The 14845-nt window shown below is 36.0% G+C and overlaps 1 protein-coding gene across 1 annotated transcript; it reads right to left on the bottom strand.

The window, feature by feature from the left end:
• Nucleotides 1-3197: 3197 nt before the first annotated feature.
• Nucleotides 3198-4127, bottom strand: LOC136175310 (olfactory receptor 4A47-like). Its single transcript, XM_065945643.1, has one exon. It carries the CDS (start codon nucleotides 4125-4127, stop codon nucleotides 3198-3200), a length of 930 nt encoding a protein of 309 aa, XP_065801715.1.
• Nucleotides 4128-14845: the final 10718 nt, after the last annotated feature.

The following is a 14845-nucleotide window of genomic DNA, read 5'->3' as shown; positions in this document are numbered from 1 at the left end:
TCATTGCAGCACTGTTTATAACAGCAAGGACATGGAGGCAACCTAGATGCCCATCAGCAGACGAATGGATAAGGAAGCTGTGGTACATATACACCATGGAATATTACTCAGCTGTTAAGAAGAATTCATTTGAATCGGTTCTGATGAGATGGATGAAACTAGAGCCTATTGTACAGAGTGAAGTAACCCAGAAAGAAAAACACCAATACAGTATACTAACGCATATATATGGAATTTAGAAAGACGGTAACAATAACCCTATATGCAAGACAGCAAAAGAGACACAAATGTATAGAACAGTCTTTTGGACTCTGTGGGAGAAGGCGAGGGTGGGATGATCTGAGATAATAAGATTAAAACATATATTATCATATGTGAACCAGATCGTCAGTCCAGGTTCCATGCATGAGACAAGGTGCTCAGGGCTGGTGCACTGGGATGACCCAGAGGAGTGGGATGGGGAACACATGTACACCCACAGCTGACTCATGTCAATGTATGGCAAAAACCACTACAATATTGTAAAGTAATTAGCATCCAACTAGAAAAATTAATTTAAAAAAATAAAGTACCACTATTCACTCTATTATATTAGATTATTTCAGTGGGTCAAGAATTTGATCCATTCAGCTGAATACTTCTGTCTCCACCTCTCTCATGACTGCAGTTAGAAATTGTCAGACTGAGATCATCTAAAAAGTTTATTCACTCCTACATCTTGTACCTAGGCTTGGAAACCTTGAAATGGGGACTGAAATAGCTCATATTCCTTGAGATCATAAGGGTGGGTCCTAATCTGATAGAACCGGCATCCTTATAAGAAGTGGAAGGGGAAAAGAGCTTTCTCTTGCACAAGTGCACAGAAGAAAGGCCATGCAAGGACAGAGTGAGAAGGTGTCCAATGCAAGGGAGGAAGAGAGGATTCACCAGAAACCAACCTAGATATCACCTTGATCTTGGATATCAGCTTGCAGAACTATGGGCAAATAAATGTCTGTTGTCTAAGCTCCACAATCTATAGTATTTTGTTATGGCAACCCATGCAGACTAAGGTGACAATGATAATAATAATAATAATAATAATAATAATGTAGGTCTGGTGAACAGAGGCCTGAACTGAACAACCAGAACTCAATTCAGGAAAATCATGTTCCCTCATCCAATTACCAGATGCAAATATTTTTCATACCAAGAGATTTTTGAATTCACATATCCTTGAATAAGATGTATGCAACATGAACACAAATAGGTGGCATAAATATTCATTACAATCTGTGAATCTGATACCATTTAGTTTGTGGATAGGAATTCTCAATTCTCTGAAGATACAAATGCTTTCTCAATCAAATATTACTCAAAATACTAACTCAATGTAGTTTTTACCAGATTAGCTTACTGAAATTTAATTTTAAAATGCAAATATGCAAAAATAGACATAGTTCTGATAAAAAAATTAGCAGTGAAGTAATTCTAGGCTTTTAAAATAGTAAAGTATATTCTAAATCAAATATACAGTTACATTGTGTGTTAAATGGCACATGAATAAAGACATCAATAGATGCTAGTGGAGGAATGAATTTGATGCAAACACATGCCATATTTACAAAGTTAGGATATCAAAGCCATGGGGAAAAATAATTATGCATCTAAAATAATGACAATCTAGAAAAATAATTAAAATATAATCCCTGCTTATCTCTATATATCAAAGGAAAATGTAAGCATAAAATGTAAAGACAACAAATTGAGTGTTGAAAATGTGAAGAATATTTTGACAACATTGAGTTAGACAAATTCAAGATATAGAGGCAAAAAATATTGATGGAATTAATTATGCAAATGTATAAATATTTGTCCATGCCACAAAATATTCTTCACATTATTTAAAAAATTAAAAAAATAAATCATAAGCAGGAAAAACAGTATTCCAAACACAGGGTAATAAGGATAATTAGTGTGTACCTCAATCATTAATATCAGTATGGAACAGTGTCAGTAGTCAGATACACACAAAAATTCATTAATAGGCAATTCATGAAAAAGGACTACAAATGATTTAAACAAGGATGACACTCCAATTCAATTATGTTTATTGAATATCAATTAAAGTATACAAATGAAACAATTTGTTTAATCACATTTTCATATACCATAGATGTTTATCAAGCCCTAGTGGTTCAGCATGTTGTTTGAAAATGTATTTTTCAAAGTGAGGAGAGTAATAAGTTTGTTCAAGCTCATAATGACATTTTTGCAATAACTATGAATATCAATATTTTTTTTGAATATCAATATTTTAAATACACATAACACTTGACTCAACAATTCCACTTCTAGAAATTCATGCTGAGAAAATTTTAAAAAGACTTCTTTGCAGAATTATTTATTGTAGAAAAAGAGAATGAACTTGAAGAAAACTGGATACCTAAATTTTGGAGACTTTTAAAGAAGCTGAGCAGTATGAGAAAACCAGAATGAATTAGATCTGTGAAGACTGTATGGAAAGATCTTAAGAAATCTGAGCTGCAAAATGGAAATTTATACACAGAGATATACAGGCAAACACACATGAAAATATGCTTCTTTTGCAAAAATTATTATTTGAGTAATCTTAGAAACAGTATAGTGACTGCATCTGGAAAAACTGGGAAACTCTGATATTGGTTGGACAGGAGGTACATTTTACATGATTCTATTTCTGTAGGGATTCTATTTTTTAACATTTACTATTATCCATCATACTTTCAATTTCCTATATAAAGGAAACTGTTACACTAAATTTTCATATGTAGCAAATAAAAGTGAATGAAGAGGATAGAATATATAGTATAAAATATTTTAATTAGTGCAATAAAAAGTGAGGATTAAAGGTAAGAATATGGTTACAAAAAATGAGAAAGTAATAAAAGTAATGCATATTAGCTAATTACTTTTGTAATTCTGACCAACACATTACATATGACTTATTGACTCTGTTTTAAATGCATTTCAACTTTCCAGTTGCAGTGATAAACTAGACATTGATGTTTACATTCAAGGAGGGTAACTACTATTAATAACATAAACAAATATTCTATTCTTTAACAAAACTCATGATAAATTCTTCAGAGAAAAGAAAAGTTTTCATCACAACAGTAGACTTTGATATTTGAAGTAAATTCTGTGTTAAACTACTTTCTCTGTAATGCACAATGCACTTATTTGCTACTTGATCTCACTTTTTTTGTCCAGAGATTCTTTATAGCATTCATGATCTCAGAACTTCTTAGACTATAGATTAATGGGTTCAGCATGGGGCTTATGACTGTATAAAACACACTCAGTGATTTGTCAATGGGGAAGGTCTTAGCCGGTCTTGCATACATGAAAATGCAGGGAACAAAGAAGCAGACAACCACAGTGATGTGGGAGCCACAGGTCTGGAGGGCTTTCCGCCTCCCTTCCTGACTCAGGTTCTTCAGAGAGCGCAGGATGACTCCGTAGGACACGAGTAAGAGCAGAAAAACTATAGCAGAGCTCAGTCCTCCATTGGCCACCTCTAAAATGCCGATGGCAAAGATGTCAGTACAGACGAGTTTCAATAAGGGGAACATGTCACACATAAAGTGGTCAATGACATTGGGACCACAGAATGGGAGCCCATAAACAGTGCCAACTTGAATAATTGAGTGCAGAAAACCTCCAACAAAGGACGCCAGCAGCAGCGCAACACACACCCTCTGCCTCATGATCACCAGATAATGCAAGGGCTTACAGATGGCCACGTAGCGGTCATAGGCCATCACCAGCAGAAGGGATATCTCAGATCCACCTAAAAAGTGCTCTGTAAACAGCTGGGTCATACAGGATTCAAAGGATATGGTATTCTCCCCAAAGAACAAGTCTGAAATCAATCTGGGGGAAGCAGAAGAGGAATAAACTAGATCTATAAATGATAAACTAGCAAGAAAAAAGTACATCGGTGAGTTCAGGGTCTTGCTGACAGCTACAGTCGCAACGATGAGCAGGTTGCCCACTACAGTGAAGACGTAGAAGAACAAGAACAGAACAAAGAGGACTTTCTGCTCCTTCGGCTTCTGTGTGAGGCCCGAGAGGATGAAGTAAGTCACGTTGCTCCTCGGTTCCATCTAGTCTGTGTAGGTGCCGTGTTCACGTGTTAGAGGCAGTGAGCCTACAGAACAAGGGGGAAGTTTTTAAGTGAATTATAATTTTCATCCTTCGTTACAAATTCAATTATAAGAACGAGTGTGGAGAATCTTTTCATGTCCAATGTGTTATTGACATTCTAATTGCCAAGTTGAATAACATAGAGTTCCTTGACCTCATGATATAGCACACAACTAGGGATCAGACAATTCCAGACCCATGCATTAAGTTATAAGGATATTCACAGAAGTTAAGAGTCACATTACAGGGATATATCAATCAAAAGAGAATCAGAGAAGAATTTCCAGAATTAATGCTTCAGCTGAATTTTTTTAAAGTGAATTAGCAAGAAAGGACAGAAATGGACTTCAGTGAAGTCACAAAGTGTAAAAGTGAGACTCACTCAAGGTAATTACATAATCAATGTGAGTAGATCAAATCATGAAAAGGTTTCTGTCCTGAATTGCCCCAGACCTCACTGATACTTCTTAGGTCTTTAAGTGAATGCTTCCCTTTTCCTGACCAATAAACACTGCAACAGTCTAATTTTGTGCCTTCAGACCCTGGGTTTCCCCTAATTTTCAAACTATATATCTCTAATTGTGGACATCCAATTGAATGCAATTTAATATTTGTAAACTCCGGGAGTTGGTGATGGACACGGAGGCCTGGCATGCTGTGGTTCTTGGGGTCACAAAGAGTCTGAACTGAACTGAACTAATATTTATAGAACAAACTTTTTGATTTTTCCACAATAAACATAGGCATTACCTATACAAAATTTAAAGAATTATTACCTATTTATCTTGCTCAATGGTATAATTTTCCATGTTATTCTTCAGATAAAAATTTCAGTGCTCTTCACTTAATTTTCACTCATAAAAATTAAAAAAATCCTATTGATGCTACTTTCAAAATATATCACAAATTGCAATCCCTTCTATTTTTTTTCTGCTATACTTTTTTTTTTTTTTCTGGTCCACTGTGATAACCTCCTAACAAATCTCTCCAGGTTTATTCTGGCCTCCAAAATTAGTTCTCCTGAAGCAGCCCAAATTGCCTTTTCAGTCTTATTCTGAAGATATCACTCTGCTGCTCAAAAGAATTACAGTATATCCCAATCATGCAGTCATAGTTTAATGTATCACATTTAATATTAACAGTAACATAGACTATAATCCCTGTTTCATAACTGAAAAAACTACAGCTGAGAACATCTATATCTTGCTCTCAAAGTCACACATTTTTAAGTGCTATATCTGCAATTGAATCTAAGTTTCATTTATTTCAAAGTAAGCTAATTTCTTCCATAATAAATAAAGTCACTCATTTGTTAAGCTGTCTCCCAGTATTCTCCATTAGTCTTACCTTGTGGAGGCTTGTCCACAATCTGAAGAATGAGGTTTAACTCAATGTAAGCCCTGGAATTCTTTCATCCAGTACGACAGTATAGGGCAAAGGATGCTTTTTTACTTGAGGATAAAATTATGTCATTTGACTGTCTATTTTCTAAATGGATTCTTCTCATTATTCAGAAGGTCATTTTTATATGAAGTGTAGATTGTTTGAAAAGAATTCCATGGTGTACACAGAAAAACAAAGGTTTATCACATTAGGAAATTTATCAGAATGGCCAACAAATCTTATATAAACATAGGAAGATAGCAACTAGTCATTTCCCAGGGAAATTTTTCATAAGCAACCTCTTTCCTAACAGCATTAAAAAGAAAAATAGCATTTGATTGTTTAGCCCTTCTCACTCTGTCACATTGACTTGGCCAGATTGTATTTTTTAAGCGTAAAAAAGGACCTCCTGAAGAGTTGATGCCAGTTACTAAGAGGGTAGCATTTTCTTCGACTTAAGAATGATGATCATGAAACACTCCATCCATTCCAGGTGCAATTATTATTGAATTTTAGATTTGGAATGTGTCCAAGACTGATTCTTGCTTAATTAATTCAGTGGGATTTTCCACAAAGTTTTTAAAGAACATCTCTATGTAAATATATTAATAAGCCAAATCACACAATCCATGTCAGAAAAGTGCAACACGGGGGGAAAAAATAGTATTTTAGATCTCTATCAGACTGCTGCCAATCAAGAATAAAATATCAACCCAGTCATTTTTCTTCAGTGAACTTACTTGTTGTGTATCTCCCCACCTGCAATAGCAAGATTTTCTTTACTTTTATTTAATACTCAATTTAGTCACCATAAAATTTGGTACAAATATGAAAATCATATCAAAAGACACAGTTAAATATATGAAAGCTAATAATTTCAACAATTAGTAATTTTTTTAAAAAAGTAGGGCACCTCTGTAAATGCCAGCAACTGTACTATAAGTAAGGACACAGCAGTTAATAAAACTGGGCTAAAATGAGGTAAAGGTTTCTTTTTCCTACATTCCTTTATTATTTTCTCATAATAAAGTTAGATAATAAAGAAGGAGATGTTAATTGTAGTTGTATTCATGGCGTGTAATATAAGAAATAGAGTACTGGATAGAAAATAAAAGAAAGAATTCTCCTGTGGGTAATGTAATCAGAGAAGTTCTTTCTTAAAAAGTGATGCTTAAAATGAGATTAAAAGGAAAGGAAATGGCTATCATTAGAAGCACTGCTACAGACAGCAAAACTAAATTAAAATTAATAACAAAGTTATCTCACTTCAGAAAACAGGAGCTATACTTAGGAAAATCTAAAATTTCCACAGGAATTTTTATGTCAACACTATGTTACAAAGGACTTGTGAGACTGTGACCATTTGTCTTCTCCCAGATTTTAATGTGGAAGCTTTAAAGCTTTAATGTTGAGGAAGATGTTAGCAATGGGTTTGTCACATGTGGACTTTATCATGTCAAGATACATTCCTTCTCATGACTTTATACAGGGGACAGTGATAAAGAGCATCCACAGCAAAAGAAATGCAAAAAAGCAAAATGGCTGTCTGAGGAGGCCTTAAGAATAGCCGTGAATATGTACCACAGCTTCCTTATCCACTCGTCTGCTGATGGGCATCTAGGTTTCTTCCATGTCCTGGCTATTATAAACAGTGCTGCGATGAACATTGGGGTGCACGTGTCTCTTTCAGATCTGGTTTCCTCAGTGTGTATGCCCAGAAGTGGGATTGCTGGGTCACATGGCAGTTCTATTTCCAGTTTTTTAAGGAATCTCCACACTGTTCTCCATAGCGGCTGTACTAGTTTGCATTCCCAACAACAGTGTAAGAGAGTTCCATTTTCTCCACACCCTCTCCAGCATTTATTGCTTATAGATTTTGGATAGCAGCCATCCTGACTGGCGTGTAATGGTACCTCATTGTGGTTTTGATTTGCATTTCTCTGATAATGAGTGATGTTGAGCATCTTTTCATGTGTTTCTTAGCCATCTGCATGTCTTCTTTGGCAAAATGTCTGTTTAGTTCTTTGGCACATTTTATGATTGGGTCATTTATTTTTCAGGAATTGAGCTGCAGGAGTTGTTTATATATTTTGAAGCTGTGGTACATACATACCATGGAATATTACTCAGCCATTAAAAAGAATACATTTGAATCAGTTCTAATGAGATGGATGAAACTGGAGCCCATTATACAGAGTGAAGTAAGCCAGAAAGATAAAGACCAATACAGTATACTAACGCATATATATGGAATTTAGAAAGATGGTAATGATAACCCTATATGCAAAACAGAAAAAGAGACACAGATGTACAGAACAGACATTTGGACTCTGTGGGAGAAGGCGAAGGTGAGATGTTTTGAAAGAACAGCATCGAAACATGTATATTATCGAGAGTGAAACAGATCACCAGCCCAGGTTGGATGCATGAGACAAGTGCTCAGGCCTGGTGCACTGGGAAGACCCAGAGGGATCGGGTAGAGAGGGAGGTGGGAGGGGGGATCGGGATGGGGAATACATGTAAATCCATGGCTGATTCATGTCAATGTATGGCAAAAACCACTACAATATTGTAAAGTAATTAGCCTCCAACTAATAAAAATAAATGGGAAAAAAAGAATAGCTGTGAAAAGAAGCAAAGCAAAAAACAAAGGAGAAAAGGAAAGATAATCCTATTGGAATTCAGAGATCCAAACAATGGCAAGGAGAGGTAAGAAAGCCTTCCTCAGTGATCAGTGCAAAGAAATAGAGGAAAACAATAGAATGGGAAAGACTAGAGATCTCTTCAAGAAAATTAGAGATATCAAGGGCATCTTGGTATACATACAGAGATGAGCACAATAAAGGACAGAAATGGTATGGACCTAAGAGAAGCAGAAAATATTAAGAAGAGGTGGAAAGAATGCACAGAAAAACTGTACAGAAAAGATCTTCATAACCCAGATAATCACGATGGTATGATCACTCACCTAGAGCCAGATTTCCCAGAATGTGAAGTCAAGTGGGCCTTAGGAAGCATCACTACAAACAAAGCTAGTGGAGGTGATGGAATTCCAGTTGAGCTATTTCAAATCCTAAAAGATGATGCTGTGAAAGTCTTGCACTTAATATGCCAGCAAATTTGGAATACTCAGGAGTGGCCACAGAACTGGAAAAGCTCAGTTTTCATTCCAATTCCAAAGAAAGGCAATGCCAAAGAATGCTCAAACTACCGCACAATTGCACTTGTCTCACATGCTAGTAAAGTAAGGCTCAAAATTCTCCAAGCCAGGCTTCAGTGATACGTGAACCATAAACTTCCAGATGTTCAAGTTGGTTTTAGAAAGAGTAGACCTACCAGAGATCAAACTGCCAACATCTGCTAGATAGTCAGAAAAGCAAGAGAGTTCCAGAAAAACATTTATCTATGTTTTATTGACTATGCCAAAGCCTTTGACTGTGTGGATCACAAAAAACTGTGGAAAATTCTTCAAGAGATGGGAATACCAGACCACCTGACCTGCCTCTTGAGAAACCTATATGCAGGTCAGGAAGCAAGAGTTAGAAATGGACATGGAAAACCAGACTGGTTCCAAATAAGAAAAGGAGTATGTCAAGGCTGTATATTGTCACCCTGCTTATTTAACTTATATGCAGAGTACATCATGAGAAATGCTGGGCTGGAGGAAGCACAAGCTGGAATCAAGATTGCTGGGGGAAATATCAATAACCTCAGATACACAGATGATACCACTCTTATGGCAGAATTAGAAGAAGAACTAAGGATCCTCTTGATGAAAGTGAAAGAGGAGAGTGAAAAAATTTACTTAAATCTCAACATTCAGAAAACTAAGCATCTGGTCCCATCATTCCATGGCAAATATATGGATAAACAGTGGAAATAGTGGCGGGCTTTAGTTTTTTAGGCTCCAAAATCACTGCAGATGGCAATTACAGCCATGAAATAAAAAGACGCTTACTCCTTGGAAGAAAAGCTATGACCAACCTACACAGCATATTAAAAAGCAGAAACATTATTTTGCCAACAAATTCCATCTAGTCAAAGCTATGGTTTTTCCAGTGGTCATGTATGGATGTGAGAGTTGAACTAAAAAGAAATCTGAGTGTTGAAGAATTGAGGGTTTTGAACTGTGGTGTTGGAGAAGACTCTTGAGAGTCCCTTGGACTGCAAGGAGATCCAACCAGTCCACCCTAAAGGACATCAGTCCTGGGTGTTCATTGGAAGGACTGATGTTGAAGCTGAAACTCCAATACTTTGGCCACCTGATGCGAATAACTGACTCATTGGAGAAGACCTTGATGCTGGAAGGGATTGAGGACAGGAGGAGAAGGGGATGATAGAGGATGAGATGGTTGAATGGCATCACTGACTCGATGGACATGAGTTTGAGTAAGCTCTGGGAGTTGGTTTTGGACAGGGAGGCCTGGCGTGCTGCGATTCATGGAATCACAAAAAGTAGGACATGACTGAGCAACTGAACTGGACTAATCTGACATCCCTTTTATTTTCAACTTGCTAAGAGTTGCTTATGAAAAGATGTATAGTTTTTAAGTGGTTGTAATCAAACCAAGGAGAAATTAAGAAATTAATTTCAGTTACAAATCACCAAAAAGAACAAAATATTAACAGCAAACTTAACCAATGAGGCAAAAGTCTTGTAAACTGAAAATCACAAAATGTTAAAGTATTTCTAGAACACGCACATATATGGGAAAACATTTAAGAACTAGAATATTTAATAGTATTTAGATGTTAATATTACTTCAAGTGATCTAAAGATTCAGGACATTCTCTATCAAAACTCAAAAATGTTTTTTGCAGAAGTAAAAATTCATGATAAAATTCATATGGAATATCAAGGACTTCAAAATTGCCAAAACAGTTTTGAAAATGAAGAATGTTGGAGGTTTCATAATTCCTGATTCTAAAACATACTACAAAGCTACAGTAACCACAGCACTAGTATTGGGATAAAGATGAACAACAGACTAATGGAGTAAAAAGAGTCTAGAAATAAGCTTTTGTATTTGTCCTAGTTAAGTTTCAATCACCAAGAGTATTTTATGGAAAAAGGATATAATATGACATTAAGTGAAAAAAAAAAAGGCAGTCACAAAAAACAAATATTGTATGATTCCACATGACCGAGACACTTAATCAAATCATCGACCAAAAGTCAAATTGTGGCTGCCCACAGGTCAGTGAGGGAAAATGGAGAATTTTCTTTAATGGTTTTAGAAGTTCAGTTTGAGAAGTTGGAAAAGTTCTGGATATAGACAGTGGTAATAATTGCATAACAATGAGAATTAACTTAATGCCACTTTAAAATGATTAAAGTTATGAATTTATTATGGATATTCAGCCATAATTTAATAAGTAAATTTAAGAACTAAGATGACCTCATTAGTTGATTTATGGCTGAACATAGAGCATATAGCATGATAGCCCAAAGTAAAGGTAAATATCATTGGCTTCAGATACATCTGGGGAATTTAAGAGGTAAATATGTCAATACAGTGGCAAAACTACTGAAGTAAAATTGTTACTTTTACATTTTTATTTTAATTTGGGGCATGCATGCTTGTGTACTCGGTGGCTCAGTCATGTCCCACTCTTTGTAAACCTGTGGACTGCAGCCCGCTGACTCCTCTGTCCGTGGGATGCTCCTGACGAGGATACTGGATTGGGATGCGTGCCCTCCTCCATGGGATCTGCCCCATCCGGGGATCCAGCCCGCCTCTCCTGCAGCTCTTGCATGGCGGGCGGGTTCTCTCCCACAGAGCCAGCCGGAAGCCCTGTTAGAGTCCGGGGTTAGCAACGTGGTGGTTTGCGGTCTACAGCAGTGACTGGGTTATGCACACGCGTGTGACTACTCTCTCTCAATTTCTCTTCCCATTTAGTTTATTACAAAATATTGGGTAGAGTTCCCTGTGCTACACAGTAGGACTTGTCATAATCTGTGCTAAATATGTGGTGATTCAGTTGCTCAGTCGTGTCTGACTCTTGGGGTATCACGGACTGCAGCCCGCTAGGCTCCTCTGTCCATGGGGTTTTCCAGGCAAGAGTACTGAAGTGATTTGCCATTCCCTTCTCCAGGGGAACTTCCCGACTCAGGGATCGAACCCAGGTCTCCCGCATTGCAAGCAGACATTTTAACATCTGAGCCACCAAGGAAGTCCAACCTCATTTAAATTTCTTTTAACTTAATTTTAATTTTAGTTTTAAACTATATCATTTATTTTAATTGCATTAAATTTATCATTAATTTTTAGTAATTTTGAAATAGAAATATGTAAGTCTAGACATATTTGTGAGAAACAACAGTAATGAGAGACTGCGAGTCTCCTCACAGATCAAGATATCTTACATATTATGGCGATTATGTGTCAGCCTGCACATGAATAGAGAGATTAGTGAAACAGAAGAGTGTCAAACTGGATCCAAATATGTTGGGATTTCAGGATATAATAATCATGATTTCAAATTAATGGCCAAAAGATAATCATGCAACTATTTTTTAAAAATCATAAAATATAGAGAAACCACCAAAATTTCAATCCCCATTTAACTCCTAAACCAAAATAAATTTGAGAAGAATCAAAATTTTTAACATAAGATATAAAAATGCTTTTAAAATTAAACTCTGAAAAAAAATTTAAGAATATTTGACACAAGTGGAATGGCGAAAATCTTTCTAAGCAAGGTAAAAAAATTTTAAAAATTGAATACCAAATGTAAAACAATTACATGCAAAAAGCATTCTACATAGTTTAAAAACTTAAAAACATATAACCAGAAAATATTAACTATACACGCAGTGGTAAAAGTGATCATTTCTTTTGTATATAAATATTTCATAAAATTTAGTATGGAAAAGATTAACCATTGAGTGAAATAGATAAAATTTGAATGAATATATGTATATAATTCTCTATATTTATATACACATAAATTCACTCAAAAATAATACAAATAAAAATAAACATATGGAAAGATAATCAAATTCAATTATATCAAAAGTGTTGTGGTTAAAGTATGAGTTACTTTAATCAAATGTCATAAATACTTATCAGGTACTGGTCATTGAGATGTGGACAAAAGAATTCTCATAGACTGGACAAGACTGTAACTATTTAAACAACCTCAAGTATGGTAGTTTGGCAAGAGCTATCAATATCAACATCTTAAATTCATATATTACCTGATCATTGGTTCAAATATCATAGGAACAATCCTATGCCTATGAACTCATACTTTCACATATATAAAGCTTGTATTTATTGGACTATAATTTGTTATAAAAACGTTTAGCAACCACATGAAGAGAAATGTGCATGTTAATTTTTGTATAAATTTATAAGGAGAACTTTGTACCATAAGAAAATTAAGATATATATATATATATGTTAAATAATATATATATATATATATATATATATATATATATATATATATATATATTTGGACTTGGGCTTCCCAGGTGGCACATTGGTAAATGCAGGAGATGCAGAAGACACAAGTTTGATCCTGGATTGGGAAGATCACCGGGAGTAGGAAATGGCAACCCACTCCAAAACTCTTGCCTGGGAAATTCCATGGACAGAGGGGCCTGGCCTGACAGAGGGGCCACAGTAACTCAAACAGTCAGAAACTACAAGCAACTGGGCATGCATGTACGAAATATATGGACTGATATGGAAACATTTTCAAGACGTTGAATAGTAAAAGCAAGTGTTACATATATAGAAAGAAAAAAATACATGTATGTTAATTACATTTGCATTTGCAAAGATTATTACCAGATGAAAAGAAACAGATTTAGGGCCAACAATTAGGGCTGGAAAATGCTGAGAAAAAAATAGCAAATTCATTTGACACTTCATACATATTGTTTGGTTTCCATCATTGCAGTTTATTAATACCTGTTTTACTTCAAATTTTCTTGTAAACAGGAAAAGCATTAAGTTAAAAATTTTGTGTATAATGCAACTGAAATATAGTACAGAAGGCAATATATATAGACTTAAATACTTTAAATTATATAAATTAAAAGTTCATTTACATTATAAGAATCTAAATAAAAATGGATCTGTCCTGAAAAAGAGTTGTTGTTGCTTTCAGTCTGTAAGTCGTGTCCAACTCTTTGCTACCCCATGAACTGCAGCATCATTTTTACTTTTTCTTTCGTGAAAAAGAGTAAAAAATATATATCCATAAATGGTTGGGCTTCCCAGGTGGCTCTTTGCTATATAGGCATTATATCATTCTAGGTACAGAGATGAACAAGTAATTATAGACTTTACATTCTAGTAGGGAGAAAAGCTGTTATTAATAGCAGAGTTGTACAATTGTAATCTTTAATTATAATTATCATAAACTTGTTGAAGAAAGAGAAACAAGAATCAAACTGCAAAATGCCTTCACTGGTGGCTCAGATGGTAAAGAATCTGCCAGCAATGTGGGGGACCTGGGTTTGATCCATGGGTTGGGAAGATCCCCTGGAGGAGGACATGGCAGCCCACTCTAGTGTTCTTTTCTGGAGAATCCCATGGATAGAGAAGCTTAGCGGGCTACAGTTCATGGGGTCGCAGAGTTGGACACAACTGAGGGGCTAAACACAAAATGACTTTTGCATTCAAAGGAAATGGCTGCTGATGTCAAATGAATCCCTTCATAGTAACTAATGCACTTAGTTAAAATGAGCTATGATGTTCCTTCTCCAGACGTTCTTCATGGAATTACTTAACTCAGAATATCTTAGACTGTAGATTAATGGGTTCAGCATGGGACTGATGACTGTATAAAACACACTCAAAGATTTGTCAATGGGGAAGGTCTTAGCAGGTCTTGCATTTACAAATATGGAGGGAACAAAGAGGCAGACAACCACAGTGATGTGGGAGCCACAGGTCTGGAGGGCTTTCCGCCTCCCTTCCTGACTCAGGTTCTTCAGAGAGTGCAGGATGACTCCGTAGGAGATGAGTAAGAGCAGAAACCCAACAGTGCAGGTCAGTCCTCCATTGGCCAACACTAAGATGCCGATGATATAGGTGTCAGCACAGACAAGTATCAGTAGAGGGAACATGTCACAGATAAAGTGATCAATGACATTGGGGCCACAGAATGGGAGCCCATAAACAGTGCTGAGTTGAATCACTGAGTGCAGAAAACCTCCAACCCAGGACACCACCAGCAGTAAAACACACACCCTCTGCCTCATGATCACCAGATAATGCAAGGGCTTACAGATGGCCACGTAGCGGTCATAGGTCATCACCAGCAGAAGCACAATCTC

The sequence above is a fragment of the Muntiacus reevesi genome, chromosome 9 (assembly GCF_963930625.1).
Source record: "Muntiacus reevesi chromosome 9, mMunRee1.1, whole genome shotgun sequence".
Classification (NCBI taxonomy): Eukaryota; Metazoa; Chordata; class Mammalia; order Artiodactyla; family Cervidae; genus Muntiacus; species Muntiacus reevesi.
The sequence above is the reverse complement of the archived record's forward strand: the minus strand, read 5'-3'. Positions and strand labels throughout refer to the sequence as shown.